At 36.6% G+C, this 26,974-nt stretch overlaps 1 protein-coding gene across 2 annotated transcripts in view; it reads right to left on the bottom strand.

Moving 5' to 3' along the window:
- Window positions 1-767: 767 nt before the first annotated feature.
- Window positions 768-26,974, bottom strand: part of LOC127415113 (prickle planar cell polarity protein 3-B-like) — a 90,197-nt gene continuing 63,990 nt past the window's right edge. For both annotated transcript variants that reach the window (XM_051653674.1, XM_051653675.1), the window contains exons 7-11: window positions 22,472-22,658; window positions 19,441-19,812; window positions 17,827-18,129; window positions 15,736-16,101; window positions 768-4,191 (exon numbers count right to left, since the gene is read on the bottom strand). In XM_051653674.1, coding sequence (XP_051509634.1) covers window positions 3,767-4,191; window positions 15,736-16,101; window positions 17,827-18,129; window positions 19,441-19,812; window positions 22,472-22,658 — 1,653 coding nt within the window. In that variant the 3' untranslated portion in view covers window positions 768-3,766. The remainder of the gene's footprint in view (window positions 4,192-15,735; window positions 16,102-17,826; window positions 18,130-19,440; window positions 19,813-22,471; window positions 22,659-26,974) is intronic.

The following is a 26,974-nucleotide window of genomic DNA, read 5'->3' as shown; positions in this document are numbered from 1 at the left end:
TTCCTTCCACTCAACTTTCTGTTAACATGCTTGGATACAGCACTCTGTGAACAGCCAGCTTCTTTGGCAATGAATGTTTGTGGCTTACCCTCCTTGTGAAGGGTGTCAATGATTGTCTTCTGGCCAACTGTCAGATCAGCAGATTGTGTAGCCTAGTGAACCAAACTGAGAGACCATTTTGAAGGCTCAGGAAACCTTTGCGGGTGTTTTGAGTTGATTAGCTGATTGGCATGTCACCATATTCTAATTTTTTGAGATAGTGAATTGGTGGGTTTTTGTTAAATGTGAGCCAAAATCATCACAATTAAAAAGAACCAAAGACTTAAACTACTTCAGTCTGTGTGCACTGAATTTATTTAATACACGAGTTTCACAATTTGAGTTGAATTACTGAAATAAATGAACTTTTCCACGACATTCTAATTTATTGAGATGCACCTGTATATATACAGTGTGTGTGTGTATATATATATATATATATATATATATATATATATATATATATATATATATATATATATATACACACACACACACACACACACTGTATATTTATATATAAAAAGAGGATACATATACCTTATGATCCTTTTTGTAATACAGTAAAAGTAGCTGTTTTGGGTGTTGACATGCATTCATTTTAAATATATAAATATATATATATATATATATATATATATATATATATATATATATATATATTCTGTATACACACACACACACACACACACACAGATAGATATTAAAATATATATGTCCATCATACATAGGTATAAGTGTATTTTATTTTTTCCTCCAATAAAGGAAAAACGTCCTAAAAATTATAGTCACAGCTGAAAGCAAGAATCTTCATGAGAATATAAAACAATCACCATTTCATTCATAAAACACAAAGAGAAAGCCATATGTCTGTATTAAAATTCTCGTTTTACAGGTTTGAAATGTAAATATTTACATATCATACAGCTCATGAAGAGAGAAAGAGTACATTTTGTCATGTTTTAATTAATATACAGCCCGCAATAGCCTCATGTATGCTATTCTGTATGTTAGAAATACCATGAAAACATTATGGAACATTCTGTTGGTTGACTTATGTTTCTCAAACAACATTTATGACAATGCATGCTCAAATGCAGCAACCCAATAACATTGTGTTTACATTTCAATAAGTTTCACTTAGTTACACTTAGTTAAAGTGCAAATTACACAACCCTTTCAAAACTAGTCAAACAAGCTACAACTGATCACAAGTAGCCATTTTAAGAAGTTGATTTTAGATACTATGGGATTAGATGTAACCTTTATTGAAGCACCTCAACAACACTCATTTCTGTAATTTTAAAAGAATCTTTTAAAATCAGATAATCTCTGGTTTTATAGAATTATTGGAATTACCTTTCACCTAGACACAGGGTTGTTTGGAATAGCATACTACCATACTACATTCTTCAGTATATAGTATGGATACACAAAAATAAAAAAAAACCTGCTTTCATTTCCTAGATCTGGACACCACTTACTCAATGAATCGTTCAATCTAGTGAGTTCATGTGACCCAAACAATGTAGCATACTATTGTGCAAAATGTTTATCGTTACATAATGCATACTGCCAAAGTCCCTTTCAAGGCAAGTCAGTGCACACGGCGGCCATCTTGGGGACGCTCCCTGGCAGCTATTTTCCATGGATAGCCTACTTGAATTGGAAATTCACGTTTTTGAGTTATATGACATACGAGGTCTGTATCTGAAAGGTGATTGGCTCTTTTACCTGTAAGGCGGGACTTCTTTTTCTACAAATTTTTCTTAATTTTCTCCCATTCATTTTAATATACGTGCTTCATCTCGGGGCTAAACAGTCTCTGGCAGTGTTTCACATAATGTTTAAAAAATACATACAAATATCGGCAGCATGCATTGTTTACTGCACTGTATTATACTATGCTAGTATTCGATTCGCAACATAGCATAGAGTCTCTTACTTAGCTCTAAAGAAATGTAAAATGAAATATATTCAATATACAGTAGATAATGGAGTACTTTTACAGAAAATTGGAAGCTGTCTTGTACTTTTTCCAAGCCCAATTTGATTTAGAAATGTTCCTCAGCCCTGTCAGATCAAATAATGCCAGTATATTTGACTAGGCACCTTTAAGTAACTACTTATTGGATGAATATATGTTATCATCTGTAAAAAAATAAATAAATATTGGTACACAGTTGCACAGACTGTCAGATAATGTGATCTTTGTTCATGACAAAGCAGTTTCTTGATTTGGTTGAGTTTATTGAACAGGGTTGATAGATCTTGTAATGTGATATAAGTTCACGACAAGGTCTTTTAAAATCCTACACAAGAAAAAATCACTAACATTTTTTAGAGTTATTCTTGCATTTTCTGTGTCATATGTTCAGAACAGAATGCTGCTTACTACTTACTGAACAGTGTTGGGTAAATACCTCAAAACAAGTAACTGTAATGCAAATTACTAATTACTTTTCTAAAATTGATGATTACTTTACCAGTTACTTAATCAAAAAAGTTCAGCCATGCAACTCGCAAAATGTGGCGCAAGCTTGTTATCTGTTAGCCATTTGGCTCACTCACATGTGACATGTTAAGCCAGTAGGCTCATATGGTGTAAGCTGATTGGTCCTTTGACTTGTAATCTGCTAACCAATCAACTTGCTTCTCTCTCTTTGTCTAACATTTAAATAGCTCAGTTTTGAAGATAAGCTGGTTTCTCTGCAGCGTACTGCATGAGTTTTTTTTCTGAAACCCACCTCCACCCCAGCTCCACGGGTCTAGTGCTGCTATACGGGGATTGTATGTCATATGTTCTAGTATGTCTGTGTAAGTTCTAGCAGTAGCAAGTCTCCATACTTGCTCTGCTGTAGAAGCAGCAGCATCAGCAGATCTAGTCTGCCAAGACCACTACCCTACCAATATGTCATACACACATTAACATGCCAATTCTTTCAGAGAGTTGTCATGACTGAAATCACATTACTAATTAGTTCACTTTTAAGTTACTTTCAAAAATACTTTTCATTGAAGAGGTTTTTTGTTCTGCTCAACAAATTCAAAAAAAGGTCTATTTTTCCTTAACGTAAACAGACGTACATATGGACATATTAATTCATGTTTTAAATGTATTATACATAATATTATTTTAGAAACATGTTTAACCCAAGTAATGTACTTAAAGCAATTACTTTAATTGAAAGTCAGAAACTGTAATCTGATTACAAGAATGTAAAATGTAAAACATTACACTACTTTTCTACTTTAAATGATAGCAAATTACTTTGTGATTGGATTACATCAATCACTGTTACTGAATACTGCTTAAGTACCTATTATTTTTAAAAAGTAGACATTTTTCCATGATAAAAATTTCAAACAGCAGCATACTATATTGTTGTCACAAGAACTCACTATGTTTGTCGCATAACTTCATCACGTTTCATGTTAATTCAGCAAATGGCATCCATTTTAGTGGTTATTATCTTGGGAAATAAAGACGGTTTATTTCGCGTTTTAATCCAATATTGTGTAAAAATGTCTTGAAATTTGGTTATCATCTTGACATTTAATAGGATATATAAAATACATTTCTAAAAATCAAATGCATACTTTTTTGTGGCTGGGCAAGCAGAACAATTTCTGACTCTTGAGCCCTGGTATACACACGTTATACTGCAACAATAATAAGAGTAGTATGGTAGTATACTATTCTGAACACAGCCTCATTCTCTTTGTCTCAGGACAGTATGCAGTTCTTATCCTTGTCTCCTCTACTGAGACTCTGTGTCCTTTTCCTCCTAAAACTTCCTGTTTGTCTCTTCTCCTTGTCCTCTTTCTCTCTCTGTCCTTCCCCCACCCTCTCACCACACGTCAGCTGCGGTGGCAAAGGAATACGCTGGCCCAAGAAAAAGCCTTCCTCCTCTGAGTCTGAGGAAGAGGAGCAGGTTGAGCAGGATTCTTCGTGTCTGTAGCGGGTGAAGTGCAGTTTCAGATTGCCATTCCTGCTGCCGTCCAGGATGCTGTTGGAGCGACACCTATGGTCACCATCCCAGTAGTCCAGGGTGTCCAGACGAGGTCTGTCTCTCCGCGAGCCTCTGGAACGCCGCAAGCGCTTCTCTGTGGCAAGGTGGCCCCGCCGGAAACCACGGTGGTACGATCCATCTGAAAGGAAACATGATTGAGGGAGATTTTCATTTAATTTAAAGGGAAAGTTTGCCCAAAAATAAAAATTCTGTCATTTACTCACCCTCATGTTGTTCCAAACCTGTATGACTTGTTAGGTGAGATGTTAGGCAGAATGACAGCCTCAGTCACCATTCACTTTCATTGTATGGAGAAAAAGGTGAAATGAAAATGAATCGATTGAAACTAAACATACTGCCCAACATCTCATTTTGCGTTCCATGGAAGAAATAAAGTCATACGGTTTGGATCAACTAGGGATGTGCACGAGTAGTCGAATACTCGAGTATTCGTTTTGCAATAAGTATTTGAAAAAGTTTTGCTTTGCTGGCTATATATGCAGTGAGACGCATGTTAAATCCTGAACACACAAACTAAAACTCACAGTTGTAACAGAATGCACTAGGTGGCGCTGTTAAATGTGGACACAAGTTGATCACATTTGATCACCGTTCTGTCAGTACGTTTAGATGGACACCAAAAAGCATGCCAGAATGTGGGTTCCTGTTTAAATGTACTGTATAAGCGGTGTACTCTTTACTCCCGTATATGTGCAACTCGTCAGAAAGCAGCGTCCCCGTTGCAATGTAATCCCCGCGACGCTTCTGTAAACAACAAACATGGCAGCCGAAAAAGACTTTGCTAGCAGAGGGACATTCCATCATTTAAACTGGTGTGTATAAATAAGTAGTTTACTGAGCATGTAGATTTGCTTGTTTTTCTCAACAAAAACATGAAATGAGATACAATATAAACAACTATCATATGCCGAGTCGTCCTGTACATTAATTGCATCAGTCTACTTTATTAGCAGTTTCTGTTTCTTCACTTTGCATGAGCTTAAATGCTTTCATTCTGTAATTTTTTGTTTTCATGCATTGCTTGTTTAAATGTTTTCAACCAAAAAAAAAACAAAACAAACACAGGACGTAATATAAGCTTGTTTTGGATGTAATTAGAAGCTTGTTTTTTTAAATGGTGATGCAACCTTTATGACTAAAGAAATTATTTTACAACATCTCTTGCTCATTAATTACCTTCATTTAAATAATAGAATATTCGAGTAACGAATACCAAATTATTGATGAATGCCCATCCCTAGGATCAACATGAGGGTGAATAAATGATTAAAGATTTTTTTATTTTTGGATGATCTATTCCTTTAATATGATCAGTTTGCCTCAAGCAATCATGATAAACATCTTGAATTTCCAGTTTTTGCTCCTTGGTTTCAATCTGGCCTCAATACCCCTGAACATTTCTGTAAATTGTAATGAAACAATGGGAAATTAGCAGCAGGAATAGGGCTGGACGGTATGATGGTATACAACATGTGAAGAATTTTAGTTAAATTTAGTGAAGCATTTATTAATAATGGTTAATGTTAATTTATGAAAATACAATTGTTCATTGTTAGTTCGTAATGCATCAACTAGTTTTAACGTATACAACTTTACGTTTTAAAAATGGATTTGTATATGTTGAAAATAACATTAACCAATATTGATAAATGCTGTAAAAGTATTGTTCATTCTTAGCTCATGTTAACTAATGTTAACGAATACAATCTTATTGTTAAGTGTTATCGTATTATCTTTTGCTTTGCAAAGTTCCAAATGAAAAGAGAAATATTTAAAATGAGAAATTACCTTTCATTTGTAAACTATTTAATTCACTGAAATACCCAAAATAGGCATTAATACATGGTTATATAAAATATAAGATTTTAGGTCAACAGTCTCTTGGCAATGATGTTAGACAAAGGTGTCTCTTCTACAGTAATGTATACCTGAATCATTACTAGCAGATAAAGTTTGCTCTTTAAACTCATTATACTTGTTATTTCCTGAGAGGCTGAAAGGAGACCAATCTCTCTGCTAGGTGACTTATTTTGTTCAAACAAAGAAGTTGGGTGACCACATGTTATCTTCCTCCAGGGGGCGCTTAGAGGCACAGAAAGCTGAATACTCCCCTGGACTGCATTGAAATCTCAGGACATTTTTAGTGCCGTTTACTACGGCAAGCATCACTAATACTTTTCTAAGGGATCAGACTTTTGATTTTTACCTAGTGGATGATAAAATAAGCACAAATAAATAAACAAATTCTCACAGACTTACACTGAATAGGAACCCAAGCCATATTCAGGGAATAGAATCATAGATTCTGTTTACACCTGGTTTTAAGACATGCCTCAAATGTGTTTTCTGTGACATCAGACTGACATTGTTTAGCCATACAAATAATACACTTAAAAATTAGGGCTGTTAATCAATTATTTGACATGCCAATTAATTTATTGAATTTATCAGAATTGCATATATCAATAAGGAGAATTCAATATAAACAATTAATGATGATAATATATATATATATATATATATATATATATATATATATATATATATATATATATATATATATATACAGTTGAAGTCAGAAGTTTACATACACCATAGCCAAATACATTTAAACTCAGTTTATGACATTTAATGGTAGAAAACATTCACTGTCTTAGGTCAGTTAGGATCACTACTTTATTTTAAGAATGTGAAATAACAGCAGAGAGAATTATTTCAGCTTTTATTTCTTTAATCACATTCCCAGTGGATCAGATGTTTACATACACTTTGTTAGTATTTGGTAGCATTGCCTTTAAATTGTTTAATTGGGTCAAACGTTTTGGGTAGCCTTCCACAAGCTTCTCACAATAAGTTGCTGGAAAGTTGCCCATTCCTCCAGACAGAACTGGTGTAATTGAGTCAGGTTTGTAGGCCCCCTTGCTCGCACACGCTTTTTCAGTTCTGCCCATAAATTTTCTATCGGATTGAGGTCAGGACTTTGTGATGGCCACTCCAGTACCTTGACTTTGTTGTCCTTAAGCCATTTTGCCACAACTTTGGAGGTATGCTAGGGGTCATTGTCCATTTGGAAGACCCATTTGCGACCGAGCTTTAACTTCCTGGCTGATGTCTTGAGATGTTGCTTCAGTATATCCACATAATCTTCCTCATGATGCCATCTATTTTGTGAAGTGCACCAGTCCCTCCTGCATCAAAGCACCTCCACAACATGATGCTGTCACCCCCATGATTCATGGTTAGGATGGTGATCTTCGGCTTGCAAACCTCACCCTTTTTCCTCCAAACATAACAATGGTCATTATGGCCAAACAGTTCAAATTTTGTTTCATCAGACCAGAGGACATTTCTCCAAAAAGTAAGATCTTTGTCCCCATGTGCACTTGCAAACTTTAGTCTGGCTTTTTTATGGCGATTTTGGAGCAGTGGCTTCTTCTTTGCTGAGCAGCCTTTCAGGTTATGTCGATATAGAACTCGTTTTACTGTGGATATAGATACTTGTCTACCTGTTTCCTCCAGCATCTTCACAAGGTCCTTTACTGTTGTTCTGGGATTGATTGCACTTTTTCGCACCAAACCATGTTCATCTCTAGGAGAAAGAATGCGTCTGCTTCCTGAGCAGTATGATGGCTGTGTTTTCCCATGGTGTTTATACTTGCGTACTATTGTTTGTACAGATGAATGTGGTACCTTCAGGTGTTTGGAAATTGCTCTCAAGGATGACCCAAACTTGTGGAGGTCCACAGTTTTTCTTAAAAGATCTTGGCTGATTTCTTTTGATTTTCCCATGATGTCAAGCAAAGAGGCACGGAGTTTGAAGGTAGGCCTTAAAATACATCCAGAGGTACACCTCCAATTCAGTACACCTCTCAGAAGCTAATTGTCTAAAGGCTTGACATCATTTTCTGGAATTTTCCAATTTGTTTAAAGGCACAGTTAACTTGGTGTATGTAAATTTCTGACCCACTGGAATTATTAAATTACTCATGTCATGCACAAAGTAGATGTCCTAAATGAAATAGTTTGCTAATATTAAGTCTGTGGAGTGGTTAAATAATGAGTTTTAATGACTTCAACCTAAGTGTATGTAAACTTCTGACTTTGACTGTGTATATATATATATATATATATATATATATATAAAACCACCTGCCTAATATTGTGTAGGTCCCTGTAGGATTATCCATGAACAAAGCCATCAAATGAACACAACACCATATTCCACAGATCAGAGAGATCACCCACCGAGCCATTAGAGAGTCATAAAAACAAATCCATGGCGCCTAAATTGCTGAAGAAGACAGTCTCTCCCATGCCTGCTTAATCTCAAACTAGGATTTGTAATGACAGAGCTGACCAATAAAGAAAACCCTTCTTTGTTCCACAAACTTAAACCCTCTGTAAGACCAAATGGCCAAGTAACACCTTGTGACCTTAATGCATAAATCTGCGGCCATATCAGGAAACGGAGACTCGTGAAGACAGTCCCAAGGCCCGAAATCAACATAGACCTAACACAGTGACATTCGTTCCTCCCCCGGGACACCTCCTCTCCCCATCTGCACATTCCAAAGACATTCTCTCTTAGCTCAGCAGAGACCGCATGGACCCACAATGTATACAAATCCTAGCCTTGCTAGATTATCCTGAAAATGACTTTATGACCTGAGATCACTTTTATAACTGACAAATTAATGCTTATAGCCTGATGTACCTTTTAAAATATGTGTAGTGATTTGTAATCACTTATAACTGACAAATTGATGATTATAATCTTTAATCTTGTATGATTCATCTTATTCTACTAAGAATGTTAACTATTCAAGGCTTAACCTGATAATAAACCCCGACAATCAGGTTTCTCATAACGTGTAATGTATTATCCAAGTTGTAAAACCAATGAATTAACCAGTATGATTTGTAACCAGGGAATTTCATGTTTTGTTACTTACACGTGTAATATTCATGAAAGCATGTCACATTTAATATGTAAATGCTTGCTTGTTTACATAGAGAATGTTGATGACAACGGATGTCATGTCTCTTGCACTGTTTTCAAGATATAAAAATTCATGAGTAAACATGCACCATTTTTGAGCGGGAGTTGAAAGGATCCTTCACACAAAAGATCGTAAATCAACTTTGAAAAGGACAGACCAGTCGACCATGTGACTGTGAAAAGTCTCTTCTGATTGGCTAAATACACCTTTGGGATGCAGCCAATTTCAGTTCAAATGTTTCCAAAACAGGAAGAACGCCCTTCTCTCTTGCAACATTCTCTTGGAACCGTCGTTTGGTCTCCTCTCTTCCGCTCTCTTGCTTCTTCCTAATCCTCTGTGCCATGCAGAGTCCAAGGAAAGCTCGGGACACAAAAGTCCCGAGCAAGCCTCTCACTCTCTGCTCTACGGTTCACACACCCAACGGGAGTCGCGAGTCTTCCTTGCGGAAGGCCTCGCTTCAAAGCCCACATTATCAGCCATCCAGACAATAACTATCCACGATCATAACAGAGTCCAAGACATCGACGGAACGAACTTTCTTCAAACACCAAAGAACCAAGCAACACAAGGAAATGCAATGACACGCAAGTACATCTCCAGACTTTTGCTCAAAGTGCTGGTGTATTATTTAAATATTTTGGGTAATCCGACTGCAAATTGATTTAGACTCAAAGAAGGATAAATGGTTCTTAAGGCACTGTCAACAGACTCCATAAAGTTCATTTTCTCTGTATTGATCATTTATTTCACATTCTGTCACTTTACCCACCAACCTGTTTCATGTTGTATGTGTTAGATTAGTTTTATGTTTAGAATAGCAATAAAGTTTGTTTGTATTCAAAGATAATTTGACTGTGGTATATTTTGATAAATAATATCATCCCTGTTTTTAAAAGATTTCGCTTCAAAGCTATACCTAAATATGTATAATATTATTTTCAATAAGGCATGAGAATAATATCACTCCAATCAGTGAATTAATCATAATTCCCTTATTAAAGCTAATTCCTTACAATAGAAATTGTGAGTGTATACAACGAGACGTTGTATTACGATTTTAATGGTGGAGAATTTTATTCAGACAAATAATCTAGTTATTTGTCATTTATCATTCTTATAATGGTTGTCGAACGTGACTAATTCCATTATAAATGTCCATACATAATAATGATGTAGAATAAGGACAGTTTAATTTAATTCCTAGCTCACATACGGTTTCCTACATATAATGGTGGGGGTACGTGGGCACTTTAACCCATCCCGTGTACATTTATACTACTAAATTTCCTACATCCCCATTCTGAGATGCTATTCTTCTCACCACAATTGTACAGAGCGGTTATCCAAGTTACCGTAGACTTTGTCAGATGGGCTGGTTTGAGTATTTCTGCAACTGCTGATCTCCTGGTATTTTCACACACAACAGTCTCTAGAATTTACTCAGAATGATGACAGAAACAAAAAACATCCAGTGAGCGGCAGTTCTGTGGACGGAAATTTGAGTGGATGAGAGAGGTCAACAGAGAATGGCCAGACTGGTAAGAACTGATTAAGTCTACGGTAACTCAGATAACCGCTCTGTACAATTGTGGTGAGTTAAATAGCATCTCAGAATGCTATTCTGAGATGCGGGTTGGCGCTGTTTTGGCGGCACGAGGGGGACCTACACAATTTTAGGCAGGTGGTTTTAATGTTGTGGCTGATCAGTGTGTGTGTGTGTGTGTGTGTGTGTGTGTGTGTGTGTGTGTGAGATATATATATATATATATATATATATATATATATATATATATATATATATATATATATATATACAGTATATATCAGAGTTTCCGCTAAGCAATTTTGGTGCCGACCAACGTTTCTGGGATTGAAAAAGTTTGCTGGACAGTTTAGAAACAATCCGGTCATCTCATTTCGTTGTTTATTTTGCAATGTAAACACGATGGACTATGCATAATAATGAGATACAGGCTAATTTATGGCACATTCAAGTCAAATGAACATTAAACATATGTTCATTATAACTGCATTTTCATTAAAAAATAATAATAATAATAAAAAAAAAAAACGTCCATCATGGAATTAGCATCTAATTTAAAAAAACATGGGGGCAAAACTAAACTAAACACCAATTTGCCACATATCTTTTTGTTTATAAATAAATATTAAAATAACAAATCGTTAGGTTATGTCATATAATTTCTTTTGGCTGATTACCATGGCTCTTTATTTTTGCAAAAAATTTGTCCAGTTTTTCATAGCACTAAGTGTTTTGCTGCCAAAGTGAAGTCAAATGTGTCCAGTGTTTCTCTACAACTTGAGATTCACATAATTCTGGTGTCCTTCTCCCCAGAAGACAGCAACGCAAAGTTTTAATGCGATTCTGAATCGTGAGAAGCTTCACTGTGGGTAAGCAAGACGGGAATAACTCAGGCTGCTTATGTTAGTGTGCGGGATAGTCGCGGATTAGGACTCCGCAAGCTTAGAGAAAGTTTAAACCTCCGTGGCAGCGAAGCACTGTTATTAATTGTGGCATTAATAAAAGGGGTTGCTGACGCATCGTCCTTATATTTTCACAGGACATTGTGTCCAACAATGCTTGAATTTATTGCGGACATTAGGATATTTTAATGGTCAAAAAATGCTTATTACCAGTAAACCCTGATATATATTTATATACACAGAATATGATTTATTTATTACTATCTATAAATATATAGTCAATATGTTGTTTGTTTAATTCCCATATAATTGAATATAAGCCTACAGTCGACAGCAATCCATTTTGCAATTCAGTTTGTCAATGTGTTGCGCAATCTTGCGTTTCGTCTGAGCTATTTTTAATTATATTTTCTGTCTATGTACATACATGATATTGCCAAAAGTATTCGCTCATCTGCCTTTAGACGCATATGAACTTAAGTGACATCCCATTCTTAATCCATAGGGTTTAATATGATGTCGGCCCACCCTTTGCAGCTATAACAGTTTCAACTCTTCTGGGAAGGCTTTCCACAAGGTTTAGGAGTGTGTTTATGGGAATTTTTGACCATTCTTCCAGAAGCGCATTCGTGAGGTCAGACACTGATGTTGGACGAGAAGGCCTGGCTCGCAGTCTTCGCTCTAATTCATCCCAAAGGTGCTCTATCTGGTTGAGGTCAGGACTCTGTGCAGGCCAGTCAAGTTCTTCCACACCAAACTCGCTCATCCATGTCTTTATGGACCTTGCTTTGTGCACTGGTGCGCAGTCATGTTGGAACAGGAAGGGGCCATCCCCAAACTGTTCCCACAAAGTTGGGAGCATGGAATTGTCCAAAATCTCTTGGTATGCTGAAGCATTCAGAGTTCCTTTCACTGGAACTAAGGGGCCAAGCCCAGCTCCTGAAAAACAACCCCACACCATAATCCCCCCTCCACCAAACTTCACAGTTGGCACAATGCAGTCAGACAAGTACCGTTCTCCTGGCAACCGCCAAACCCAGACTCGTCCATCAGATTGCCAGATGGAGAAGCATGATTCGTCACTCCAGAGAACGCGTCTCCACTGTTCTAGAGTCCAGTGGCGGCGTGCTTTACACCACTGCATCCGACACTTTGCATTGCACTTGGTGATGTATGGCTTGGATGCAGCTGCTCGGCCATGGAAACCCATTCTATGAAGCTCTCTACGCACTGTTCTTGAGCTAATCTGAAGGCCACATGAACTTTGGAGGTCTGTATCGATTGACTCTGCAGAAAGTTGGCGACCTCTGCGCACTATGCGCCTCAGCATCCGCTGACCCCGCTCTGTCATTTTACGTGGCCTACCACTTCATGGCTGAGTTGCTGTCATTCCCAATCGCTTCCACTTTGTTATAATACCACTGACAGTTGACTGTGGAATATTTAGTAGCGAGGAAATTTCACGACTGGACTTTTTGCACAGGTGGCATCCTATCACAGTACCATGCTGGAATTCACTGAGCTCCTGAGAGCAGCCTGTTCTTTCACAAATGTTTGTAGAAGCAGTCTGCATGCCTAGGTGCTTCATTTTATACACCTGTGGCCATGGAAGTGATTGGAACACCTGAATTCAATTATTTGGATGGGTGAGCGAATACTTTTGGCAATATAGTGTATATGTCAGATGGATGCTTTTGGAGCATCTCAACGGTTTTTAGCATAAAAAACGCTTGTTTAGGACGCTGTGTCAAGTTAAAAGTAGTTGAAACTTTAAAAATCATATCTCAAGATCCTTGCATTCTGTTGTGCTTTGTCCAGCTGTCAAGAATGCAACCTGTGTGAGTGACTTTCAGGCCATGTCCCACTAATACATTTTAGTTTGAAAATGCATATTTTTCCCAAGTGGATAAATGTGAAAATGCCACCTTTGCGTTGTAGTGTTGATCCTTTCAACTCAAAACAATCAAGATGACCATGTTGTAGCGGCATAGTTGTGCCTGCTATCCACTTTGATAGAGTTGTTAAAGATAAATGTTACTTTGTTTGATCTTCACATTGCATTCCTTCAAAGGCGACGGGAAGTTTACTTCGAATTGCTGTTCGGCGACAGAACACCTATATATATACAGGTGCATCTCAATAAATTAGAATGTCGTGGAAAAGTTCATTTATTTCAGTAATTCAACTCAAATTGTGAAACTCGTGTATTAAATAAATTCAATGCACACAGACCGAAGTAGTTTAAGTCTTTGGTTCTTTTAATTGTGATGATTTTGGCTCACATTTAACAAAAACCCACCAATTCACTATCTCAAAAATTAGAATATGGTGACATGCCAATCAGCTAATCAACTCAAAACACCTGCAAAGGTTTCCTGAGCCTTCAAAATGGTCTCTCAGTTTGGTTCACTAGGCTACACAATCATGGGGAAGACTGCTGATCTGACAGTTGTCCAGAAGACAATCATTGACACCCTTCACAAGGAGGGTAAGCCACAAACATTCATTGCCACAGAGTGCTGTATCCAAGCATGTTAACAGAAAGTTGAGTGGAAGGAAAAAGTGTGGAAGAAAAAGATGCACAACCAACCGAGAGAACCGCAGCCTTATGAGGATTGTCAAGCAAAATCGATTCAAGAATTTGGGTGAACTTCACAAGGAATGGACTGAGGCTGGGGTCAAGGCATCAAGAGTCACCACACACAGACGTGTCAAGGAATTTGGCTACAGTTGTCGTATTCCTCTTGTTAAGCCACTCCTGAACCACAGACGACATCAGAGGCGTCTTACCTGGGCTAAGGAGAAGAAGAACTGGACTGTTGCCCAATGGTCCAAAGTCCTCTTTTCAGATGAGAGCAAGTTTTGTATTTCATTTGGAAACCAAGGTCCTAGAGTCTGGAGGAAGGGTGGAGAAGCTCATAGCCCAAGTTGCTTGAAGTCCAGTGGTAAGCTTCCACAGTCTGTGATGATTTGGGGTGCAATGTCATCTGCTGGTGTTGGTCCATTGTGTTTTTCCAAGTCACTGCACCCGTTTACCAAGACAATTTGGAGCACTTCATGCTTCCTTCTGCTGACCAGCTTTTTAAAGATGCTGATTTCATTTTCCAGCAGGATTTGGCACCTGCCCACACTGCCAAAAGCACCAAAAGTTGGTTAAATGACCATGGTGTTGGTGTGCTTGACTGGCCAGCACACTCACCAGACCTGAACCCCATAGAGAATCTATGGGGTATTGTCAAGAGGAAAATGAGAAACAAGAGACCAAAAAATGCAGATGAGCTGAAGGCCACTGTCAAAGAAACCTGGGCTTCCATACCACCTCAGCAGTGCCACAAACTGATCACCTCCATGCCACGCCGAATTGAGGCAGTAATTAAAGCAAAAGGAGCCCCTACCAAGTATTGAGTACATATACAGTAAATGAACATACTTTCCAGAAGGCCAACAATTCACTAAAAAAATTTTTTTATTGGTCTTATGATGTATTCAAATTTTTTGAGATAGTGAATTGGTGGGTTTTTGTTAAATGTGAGCCAAAATCATCACAATTAAAAGAACCAAAGACTTAAACTACTTCAGTCTGTGTGCAATGAATTTATTTAATACACGAGTTTCACAATTTGAGTTGAATTACTGAAATAAATGAACTTTTCCACGACATTCTAATTTATTGAGATGCACCTGTATATATTACACATATATATATATTAATGTGGACATAGCCTCATTCTGTGGCTGAGCTGCTTTTGAGTTTTTTCGAGGTGCAATGACTGCCCCCTGCTGACGTGGTTCGTAAAACTCGAAGTTACACGTAGGCCTAGTTCAAGAATGAATTGCTCAGATGGTAGGAAAATATGTTATTTTGTTACAGAATTTACATATGGGTCAGGAGGCATGATTAATTGGGTTAATTTTTTTAACACGTAATTTTTTTAAATATAATTAATCGCACAAAATTCACGTGTTAAATTGACAGCTCTTTTAAAAATAAAGTTATAAAGTTTTATATTGTAGTGCACAAAATATGTTTCTGGGTCGAAGTGACTGAAAAATGATGGAGCCGGTTACAATGACAGGATACCTTGACATAAATTAGTGATCATTTAAAAAAACTATTTGTTCAATTATGCATCAAATTCAAAAGGTTTAATTTCTTAAACAACACAGAATGAAACATTTTCTTCACATTATTTTAGTAGGGAGCAGTGTGATCTTACCCAACAGGTCCATTTGTGAAGGTACTCCACTGCACATCCGCAACCTGTGTCCCAAACTGCCCTCAACTTCATCTTCCTCCTGCTCCTCCTCCTCTCCCTCTTTTCTCTCCACTCCTACTTCCTCCTGCTCCTCCCACTCTTCCTCTTCCACTGAATAACTGCAGCTGATTGGCTCTCTGAAGCTGACCCGGGCCGTGCTGCCGCGGACAGGTGTGGTGGGAGGGTCTTCCGCTTCAGTAACAGTAGGCGGGGAAACTGAAGGGGTCGGCGAATCAGATGGCTCGAAGAAAACAGGGGATGGAGGGGGTGGAAAGGAGTCATCTAGATTGTCAAATTCATCTGAAGGCGGAGGTTGAGGGGGAATTTCTATGATGGAGGAAGAAAAGAGAAAAAATGGTTCCGGAAAATATGGCTTAGAACATTGCAAAATCTTGTGACTAATTGCTGTAAAGGGATGGGTCAACCAAGACTGAAATTCTGTCATTATTTACTCACCCTCATGTCATTTTAAGCCTGTATGACTTTCTTTCTTCTGTGGAACACAAAAAGGTGAATTTCTGAATAATATCCTAGCCACTTTTTCCATATAATAAAAGTGAATGAGTACTGGGGTTGTCAAGTATGGAGGGCCAAAGTACTCAAAATAAAATAATTTAACCAATAATTAAATGAACCAATTTATTTTGAAATATTTGAATAATTAAATAAATCAATTATTAAAATGTACCCATTTATTTTTAAATAATCCATTAAAAAACAGGATTTATCATTTAAAACATTTCATAATATCCGCTTTCAAAAAACTACTACTCCATTAAAATTCGTTCTCTTTTATTTATTTATTTATTTAAACGATACTATTGAGATATTATTGATTTACGTTTATTATGAAAAGCACTTTGGAGACGTCAGACTTTAATTTGTCCACTAGGTGTCATTTGGAAATTCAGCCTAATAAGAAAGATTTTGAAAGTGGATATTATAAAATGTTTTAAACAAAAAATGGTGTGTTTTTTTTTTCATGGATTATTACAAAATAAATGGGTATATTTTAATTATTGGTTTATTTAATTATTTAAAAATGTTTTGGTACATTTACTAATTGTATTATTATTATTATTATTATTATTATTATTATTATTATTAATTTAAGAATTTCATGTCGAGTGCTTTGGTCCTCCATAGTCAAGCTCCTAAATGCCAAGAAAAGAATCATAAAAGTGGTCCATATGACTTGAGCGCAATATTCCAAGCCTTCTGAACTTGTTGGATTTGTGTGAGGAACAGACTGATATTTAAGTCATTATTTACTGAAAATCTTGACATCTGCGGGCAGTCACGTGCACTTAATTATTAGCGTACTTGAACGTGATTGGTAAATGTTGTTAAGACTATTCTATACACAACACATGCAAAAGTCCTGCAGTTTATTTATTTATTTTTTCATTTATTTAGTTATTTTGTAAAGCTTTTGTATTAGCTCATGCTCGCAATGTAAAGGCTGTAATCTTTTAATATGTGCACTGAAACACAAACGCGCTGCACATGTTCAACTCACGGAGCATGTGTAAATCAGGCGTCATCTGTGAAAAAAATCAATCTTTTGAGTCAGATCTTTTCAATGAATCTGCTTATCCAGTTCACTATATGTCTGAATGATTCGTTCACAAATCAGACTGATCCAGTTCATGAGTTCAATTCACTTATTCAATGATCCGGATGCAGCAGTTAACAGCTCTCTGTAGGGATGATTATCAGTTTAACAACAGATTAACAATTAAATTTAGATCTGTTCCTCACACAAAGCTATCATATGGCTTCATAAGATTTAGAATATACCACATGGATCACTTTTATGATACTTTTATGGTGGGTTTTTTTTTTTTTTGTCATTTTGTAGCTTGACAGCCCCAGTCCTCATTCACTTTTATTATATGGAAAGAAATGGCCAGGATATACTTAAAAAAATGTACCTTTTGTGTTCCAAGGAAGGAAGAAAGTCATACGGTTCTGGAACGGCATGAGGCAGACAACTTCAGTTTTGGGTTAACTATTCATTCAAATGATCATGCTATGTGAAATCAAGCATACCTGTACAACTGCTCTCGATGATGTCCCCACAATCCTTTGCTGTGGAAGTCCCCCTGGATGTGCAGCTTGGTGGGAATGGGCCAAATTCAGCATATCCATTCAGCTCCACTGTAAACTCCAAACCACTGCACGAACTGTCTGACTTATTATTCACTTGGTGCATGTTGATGTTTGATTGGTCCCTGCACGGTAATTCTGCCCTGTCATTGGCTACAGGACAGAGCTGAGATGGTGAATAGGAGTGTCTTTGTCCATACGGTGGAGGTTCACCCTTTGGTATGGCAGTGAATGAGGTGTAAACACCTACAAAATTATCAAGGAGTAAATTAGGAATTTGTAAAGCTTCTGAGTGCATGCAAACAAACACTGTTATAAAATGCATTTGATAAAGACATTTTCCACATTTGTTTGATTTTTATCATGTTATGTTTTCAGGAATAGCTAAACCAAAAAATAAAAGGTTTGATGCCAAATGGCAATGGTTATCACATGTCTTGTAGCTGATCGTGACATGCATATAATCGTCTGATCGTGATTATTTAATCATAAGCACGCTCTGGTTTATCTCTAATTTAACGTTTACATTATGAGACACTCACTTTCTCTATTTCTGTGGAGATGACAGGATGAGTAAACATATTTTCAAATACACACATAATCTCAAAGGTCTTCCTTAATGGAAAATAAGTGTTTGTGAGTTTAATCGGAAAGCCTTAAAATAATGTGTGAAAGTGAAATATTTGGTAAGGAAATACATTACTATTGCATGGTATGGTATGATATGATATATGTTACGATACCATACCAAATCATACCACACCATATCATACAATATTCAGGTTGAGTGGGTTCCAAAAACAACAGTGTAAATATAAAATTGACTAAAAAAAGAGAGACATTTTAAGGATTTGGTAATATTTTGATATTTTAAAAAAAATGTTTGTCATGTCATTCTACCCCAGTGCAATATTTACCAAGTTTTGATAGCCTTAAAGGAAATCATATATTCCTACTGTGTTATAAGATTCCAAGTTAAATATGAAAATTAAAGCACACATACACCATAAAAAGTGACAAATTGTATGACAATTAATCATCATAATCAGCCCTAAAACAGACAATTAAATAGTTAATCGCAATTATTTGTATGACAATTAATTATCAGCCAAATTTCATAATCATGACAGCCCTAGTGACATGCCAAAGTTGAATATGCAGTTTGAAGTGCAACTGAGATTTTAGAGTTGTGGAGGGGAAGATTATCAGTGAATAAGGACTTAAATTTGGGTCTGTTCCCTACACAAAGCTATCGTATATCTTAAAAGTCTTGGAATACAGCGTCCTACATTTATGGCACTACCTTTTTGGAATTGAAAAAAGTGGCTGTCATTATATTCTTTTATTGTATGGAAAAGAGCAGTGTGAACATTCTTCAAAGTTTCTCTTTTGTGTTTCACTGGAGAAAGAACATCATACGGGTTTGAAACGACATGAGGTTGAATACATGATTTTTGGTCAACTATTTCTTTAATGACTAAGTGACTACGCTGTGTAAAGCAAAATAAAAAAATAAAAAATAAAAGTAAAACAAAGGATGCATAATAACAACTGTACCTCTGCTCTCCAGTGGAAAATGACTACACCCATTCACTGTTGTTGTACTGGTCGCTATGACTGCATTCTTCCGAGAACTGGCTTTAGAGTTGACAGCAGTGGGATTGGTTCCCCCCTGTGGCCGGGGTGTGGAACTATGCTGCTTATTTTGAGTGGTTTTATGTGTTGCAGAATTACACTGTAGGGCAGAATCACAGGAGTCTGAATTATCTGGGTCTTCACCCAGCGAGCAGGAGCGAGAGCAGAAAATGAGCCCACTGCGTGGCAGGAAGGGTCTGCCCAGCAGAGGGAGCTGACAACAGGCACAGCAGAAACATGCTTCAGAGGCATGCCAGTGTTGGCCCTCATATGTCATCTGACCCTGGTCTATACCTACAGAAAGAAAGTGAGAGAGAGAAGTGAGAAAAATGCAAACAGCACTCTATCATACCCTTTAATCATAAGACATCTCAATTATGAACCACTGCATTTCTCTGTAACTACTCGCATTTTCTGGCATAATTGAAAGAAATATCCTGGGTTGTTATTTAACTCCAAAACCTAGACTGCCTCTGTCAACTCCATAAATAGGTTACCATCCTAACTGAAATGCAACCTCATAAGCGACTGATTTGCGATGCTCTACATAGACGCTCTAGCTCACAGTTGATTCCAATAGAGTTTTACATTAGCATGCTGATCAATTAACAACGTGATACTTGAATTGGCATAACATACATAGTAACATACATAACATACAAATATTGGGTAAAATAGTAATTTTTTAAATTAGAATGTTTACTGGGTATTGATACAGATTTCCTGATTCTCTTTGATTCAGTTTCACAGTTGCAATAATACATTTAGAAAGGAAGTCTCATGGGCAAGAGGACAGCTCTTGAAATAAACATTAAAAAATGCAACTATCACACCTATCACACGGGACATAGAAAGTATGTGACATAAAAGTGAAGTATGTGACATAATCAGTAAAGTATTGTTTACATGCTGAGCAGGCTAAGTTCTGAAAACTCCACCCACTGGCATTACATTGTGTGACACATGACCCATCTCAAAAAGACAGTTACAACATTATAGCTTAAATAACAAACACGAAGAATTCATGTAAGTGCAAAAGTACTTGTCTGTGGTAATAAACAGCATACCACACATCATGAGGATATCATATCAAATTATCCATGATTATTTGAGATAAAAGAGCTTAATGTTCTATTAAAACACTGTAATTTTCAGAACTGAAAACCTCTGCAACTTCTGTGACATCACAGAAATGTTTGATCTTAACAGTTTGTCCAGCACATTTCAGCGCAGATCGTTTTGTGATCCTGTCAAAATGTAATTCAGGCTTTGCAAAGGGCCTGTTACTGAAGGATGGGGCAGTTATTGTAAAAACTATATTGGACACAACAGCAAACCAACAGCACATATATGAGAACCGGAGCACAGCAAACATCACTGTTGCTCATTTCACATGGGAAGAGGGTTTCTTAAGGCGCAGGAGCGAAAAATGGATAGTTTAATTCTAAGTTGCTAGAGCCCTGGTACTCAACATCCGGCCCGCAAACAATCTTTTTGTGGCTCTTGTAATGTTATCACATAACAATTTTTGTGATTTGTGTTACTAACTTAAAAGATGGTAAAGATTTCTCATTGAAGCACTTTTGGAGCTAGTATTGTTTAAATCTGCCTTGTTTTGAGGGTACTGTATCTTTTGTGTGTGTGTGTGTGTGTGTGTGTGTGTGTGTATACACTCCTTGTAGCCAGTGTGTCATGAAAATCTTTGACAGAGACAACAGAACAGATCATATCATCTTTCTATTAGTGCTGTCATTCAATTAAATGTTTTAATCACGATTAATTGCATAATTTGTTGTAGTTAATTGCGATTAATCGCATATTTTGAAAGTGCTAAAATTTGACACTAAATATACATATTTTCCTGTCAAAATGCATTTATTTCCATCTTTGGAAAGAAAACAAAACAATATTTAACAATATAATTCTTTATTCCTATTTTCCAAACAAAGCTTCCACAGTATAAAGATAGAAATGCACTAAAATAGCAGCAATTCAAGTCACATTAAATGCTTCCCAAAGTCTAAGTGGGAGTTTGACTAATTGCAAAAACTAGTTTCCCCATTGGTTGCATATTCATTTTAATGGGCATTAAATCTCTTAAACTCTCATCCTCCACAATATTAAACTGCCGGTAGACTGTAGCTATCCACTTTACTACAGCAATCGTGAAGCTGCGCTCATGATTCGCATCAGAGCACCACTTTTAACATACCATGAAAAGCGCCTGCAGACAAAAATGTCTCATTCAGCATTTTGGTGATAGTTAAGATTTGGTATGCTTCTGAGGTAATTAAAATGCTGAACAACACTTGATTTCTATCACAAGTCCAATCTGGGTTTGTTTTGTACATCAAATATCATTAAGAGCTCCTTTCTCCAAATCGTTTTATCACTGACATGGAACAATTACATTTATTTGGCCTACTTGTAAAAGTGTAGATCTGAAAAAAAAAACAAAAAAAAAAACACACACAATAGGCCTATATATGAGCATTATAATAATGTATATCACAGTTTTTATTTTTCAATGAACCATAATTTTAAAAGAATTAAGCTATATATCTATATATAATATTTTAATTTATTCTTGATAATTACATATATCAATGAGGTATTAAATAGCATATTTAGCACAGACTCGCCTTCTTTAATAAAAAAGTTATTTAAAAAAATGTTAAGAAAAAAAAAAGAAAAGAAAAAAGTGCGCGCCTTTGAGGCTTAAAGGGAATCTGATTTCCAGCCCCCTGGTTTTCCAAATTTGAGCACCCCTGTGTTAAAGAGAGTGTCGAAAAGGGTCATGGAAACTTAAATATGAAACACACACGCTCACACACAGACACACACACAGCCACACACCTAGACACACACACAAAAAATATATATATTTATATATGACCCCTTTAAGAAAAACTGTGGTATACAGCCATTTTTTTTTTTTTTTTAGCAAACTCACCAATATGTTCTCCGCAGGTGTCACAGTACTCAGCGTACAGTGACTCATAACAGCAGCAGCAGTAGGGCCGACTCTCTCTCATGATGTAGCGCTGACCTCCGAGCGCTGTCTCGCACTCAAAACAACAGAAATGTTTCATGTGCCAGTGACGGCCCTCTGCCTCCGTACATTCATCCGCAAAGATGATCTGATGAGCAAAAAGAGGAGGAAGACAGTGCTCAATGTGTAGTGGTGTGAAAAATGTTATTCATAAGATTAATTCCTGCAAACTCTCAAAGTATCTGATGCAACGTGTGCGGTGGGAGATTAATTATGTAAAAAGATGAATATGAGAAAACTAAACTATAATAAGATGCTAATGTAAATCAGGTTGGGCTCAAATTCTATTTTAGTTAACCGCAAATCAATTTACATTGATACATATTTTCTAGAATGAATCATACCTGTTTTCTTGATTAGTTATTGATTAATTTTATATTATACTTAATATTTTTAATTATTCATATAAAAGTAATAATTACAATAATATGAAATATTTTAGTACTTATATACTAAATTTGTTCATTTATACACTATTTTGTTTATTATTATTATAAAATTAATAATAAATAGTTAATTACTAAAATGTTATTATTATAATTCTATAAGTGTTAATTGATTTATAATGGTTAATTATCTCTAATGGTTGACACTTTATACCAGCAGCATAATATACGGTATATCGCCATACCACCAAGCCCTATATACATATATAATATTATAATATATCATTAATAAAATATTGTAATTTAAAATGATATAATATATCATTTATATATTTTAAATTTTATGTTAATATATAGTATATATATATATATATATATATATATATATATATATATATATATATATATATATATATATATACATACACACACACATACACATTTTGTTCATTATTATTGTTATAACATTAATAATTAATATTTATATAATAATTCAATAATTATTTATTCATTGATTAAAAACATAATTATAATATTTTATTAATGCAAATATTATTTATAATATTAATTATTATATATATTATAATATATATACATATATAATTGTGTTATATATATCAAGCATAGCGTCAGTTCTGTCAGGTCATGCGAGTCAATCTCGCAATCAGCTGACGCTCAGCTGATCATGACGTCTACCAATACAATTCAAAGGTTTATCAGAGCGGTTCTATTTAAGTCCTTCATTCCATCGTTCATTCATTGTTTAGCTGTCTTTCCACTGCATGGATGCTGGCTGCACTTGACACCCTCCTCCATCCCCAGCTTCACCTCTGTATGGCACCTTGCCTTTAGTTTCTCTACATCTGTCTTATCGTTTTGTGCTCTAAGAATACAGTTGAACACCAGTTTGGAATTCCTATCTTCAATGTGTTATTCTGCATTGTTTTGGATTGCCAACTTGATATACAGTATCTAAAGTGTTATGCAAGTGAACAATTGTATCATGTAGCGCTGTCAGAATGTTAAAAATATGGAACAATGTTGTAATAATTATGCTGGGTCTGTTCTGTTACCCCTGGTGGGGTTTTATATGCTGCACTCTGCTCTGTCCATGCATGACTGCATGGATGGGTGGAGAAATTGCCCAGAACAGAACCATACCCCCTAACACCAAGAGATGCTTCACTTGTCTATAAGTGAATAAAGTATTCAAGTATTCATTTGACAGAAGTGGTCCTGATATATATACGTGTATATATATATATATATATATATATATATATATATATATATATATATATATATAATCTGCCCAATTTCAGCCTTGCTGAATCACCTGTACATCATCTCCGATCCTCCACCTGGTCGTTAATGGTTAGACAGAGACCTGGAGAGGCCTTCAAGCCACAGTGTCTCGCACCCACTGTGAAAATTGGTGGAGGATCGCTAATGATCTGGGAGTGCTTCAGCAAGGCTGAAATCGGGCAGATTCGTCTTGGAGAAGGACGCATGAATCAAGCCACGTTCAAGAGTATCCTGGAAGAAAACTTGCTTCCTTCTGCTCTGACAATGTTCCCCAACTCTAAGGATTGGTTTTACCAGCGGACAATGCCACACAGCCAGGTCAATCAAGGTGTGGATGGAGGACAACCGGATCAAGACCCTGTCGTGGCCAGCCCAATCTCCAGCCCTGAACCCCATTGAAAACCTCTGGAATGTGATCAAGAGGAAGATGGGTGGCCACAAGCCATCAAACAAAGCCAAGTTGCTTGAATGTTTGCGCCAGGAGTGGCATAAAGTCACCAAACAGCAATGTGAAAGACTGGTAGAGAGCATGCCAAGATGCATGTGTTGTTTAAAAATTAATATGAACTTGTTTTCTTTGCATTATTCGAGGTCTGAAAACACAGCATCTTTTTTGTTATTTTGACCAGTTGACATTTTCTGCAAATAAATGCTCTAAATGACAATATTTTTATTTGGAATTTGTGAGAAATTTTGTCAGTACTTTATAGAATAAAACTAAAATTTTCATTTTACTCAAACACATACCTATAAATGGTAAATCCAGAGAAACTGATAATTTTGCAGTGGTCTCTAAATTTTTTCCTGCTGTATATACACATATACATACAGTTGAAGTCAGAAGTTTACATACATCTTAGCCAAATACATTTAAACTCAGTTTTTCACAATTCCTGACGTTTAATCATAGAAAACATTCCCTGTCTTAGGTCAGTTAGGATCACTATATTAAGAATGTGAAATGTCAGAATAATAGTAGAGAGAGTTATTTATTTCAGCTTTTATCTCTTTCATCACATTCACATTTCGGTAGCCTTCCACAAGCTTCTCAAAATAAGTTGCTGGAATTTTGGCCCATTCCTCCAGACAGAACTGGTGTAACTGAGTCAGGTTTGTAGGCCTCCTTGCTCACACATGCTTTTTCAGTTCTGCCCACAAATTTTCTATTGGATTGAGGTCAGGGCTTTGTGATGGCCACTCCAATACCTTGACCATTTTGCCACAACTTTGGAGGTATGCTTGGAGTCATTGTCCATTTGGAAGACCCATTTGCAACCGAGTTTTAACTTCCTGGATGATGTCTTGAGATGTTGCTTCAATATATCCACATAATCTTCCTCATGATGCCATCTATTTTGTGAAGTGCACCAGTCCCTCCTGCATCAAAGCACCTCCACAAGATGATGCTGCCACCCCCATGCTTCACAGTTGGGATGGTGTTCTTCGGCTTGCAATCCTCACCCTTTTTCCTCTAAACATAATAATGGTCATTATGGCCAAACAGTTCAATTTTTGTTTCATCAGACCAGAGGATATTTCTCTAAAAAGTAAGATCTTTGTCCTCATTTGCACTTGCAAACTGTAGTCTGGCTTTTTATGGCAGTTTTGAAGCAGTGGTTTCTTCCTTGCTGAGCAGCCTTTCAAGTTATGTCGATATAGGACTCGTTTTACTGTGGATATAGATACTTGTCTACCTGTTTCCTCCAGCATCTTCACAAGGTCCTTTGCTGTTATTCTGGGATTGATTTGCACTTTTCACATCAAACTACACTCCTTCCTGAGTGGTATGATGGCTGCGTGGTCACTTGGTGTTTATACTTCCAATTGGTGTTTTATTGTTTGTACAGATGAACTTGGTGCCTTCAGGCATTTGGAAATTGATCCCAAGGATGAACCAGATTTGTGGAGGTCCACAATTTTTTTTCTGAGGTCTTGGCTGATTTATTTTGATTTTCCCATGATGTCAAGCTAAGAGGCACCGAGTTTGAAGGTAGGCCTTAAAATTGATCCACAGGTACACCTACAATTGACTCCAATTAGCCAATTAGAAGCTAATTGGCCAATTGCCTAAAGGCTTGACATCATTTTCTGGAATTTTCCAAGCTACTTAAAGGCACAGTTAACTTAGGGGTCTTTCACACTGGGCACGTTTGCTGCGGTCCGATTCCGAGTGCGAGTGTTCCCGGTGCCCCCCACAGCATTAGTCTGGTTTCACACTCACTTGATTCTATCGAACCCCGGTCCATTTGCGTTCATTTTACGTCATCACAAACACGCATGGAGAACACAACGCGACTCATCGTACTTTTTGTTTTTTTGTTATTTTGGTGCCATTATGCACAGCAGAGTGAACGACAACTGCGTATATGTGCGCTTCATGGCGTAACTCATCAGATGTCCAGGGGAAGGTGGCTTGCTGCTGCTCGCAAACAGCGTTTTTTGAGGAGACAGCTGATTGCAAGGAATTCATTTGCATCTTTGTTTACACTGCATGCTTACTAACGCTCGTGTCCAAGGTGAAGGTAAAGCCACTGTCATCTCCTATTATACCCTATATTTATAACCTATAATAGTATTTATATATAGTATTTATAAGGTGTATAGATAGAAAGACAGTATTTATAGTGTTGATTGTACTTGTATGTCATTGTGGTGTCATTCTTTTTTTGGGACTTTCAGGAATGTGTGGATCCTTGTGTGTTGTCGAAACTAA

This window comes from Myxocyprinus asiaticus, chromosome 24 (genome assembly GCF_019703515.2).
Source record: "Myxocyprinus asiaticus isolate MX2 ecotype Aquarium Trade chromosome 24, UBuf_Myxa_2, whole genome shotgun sequence".
Classification (NCBI taxonomy): domain Eukaryota; kingdom Metazoa; phylum Chordata; class Actinopteri; order Cypriniformes; family Catostomidae; genus Myxocyprinus; species Myxocyprinus asiaticus.
Note: the sequence above shows the minus strand (reverse complement) of the source record. Positions and strands in the feature narration are given on the sequence as shown.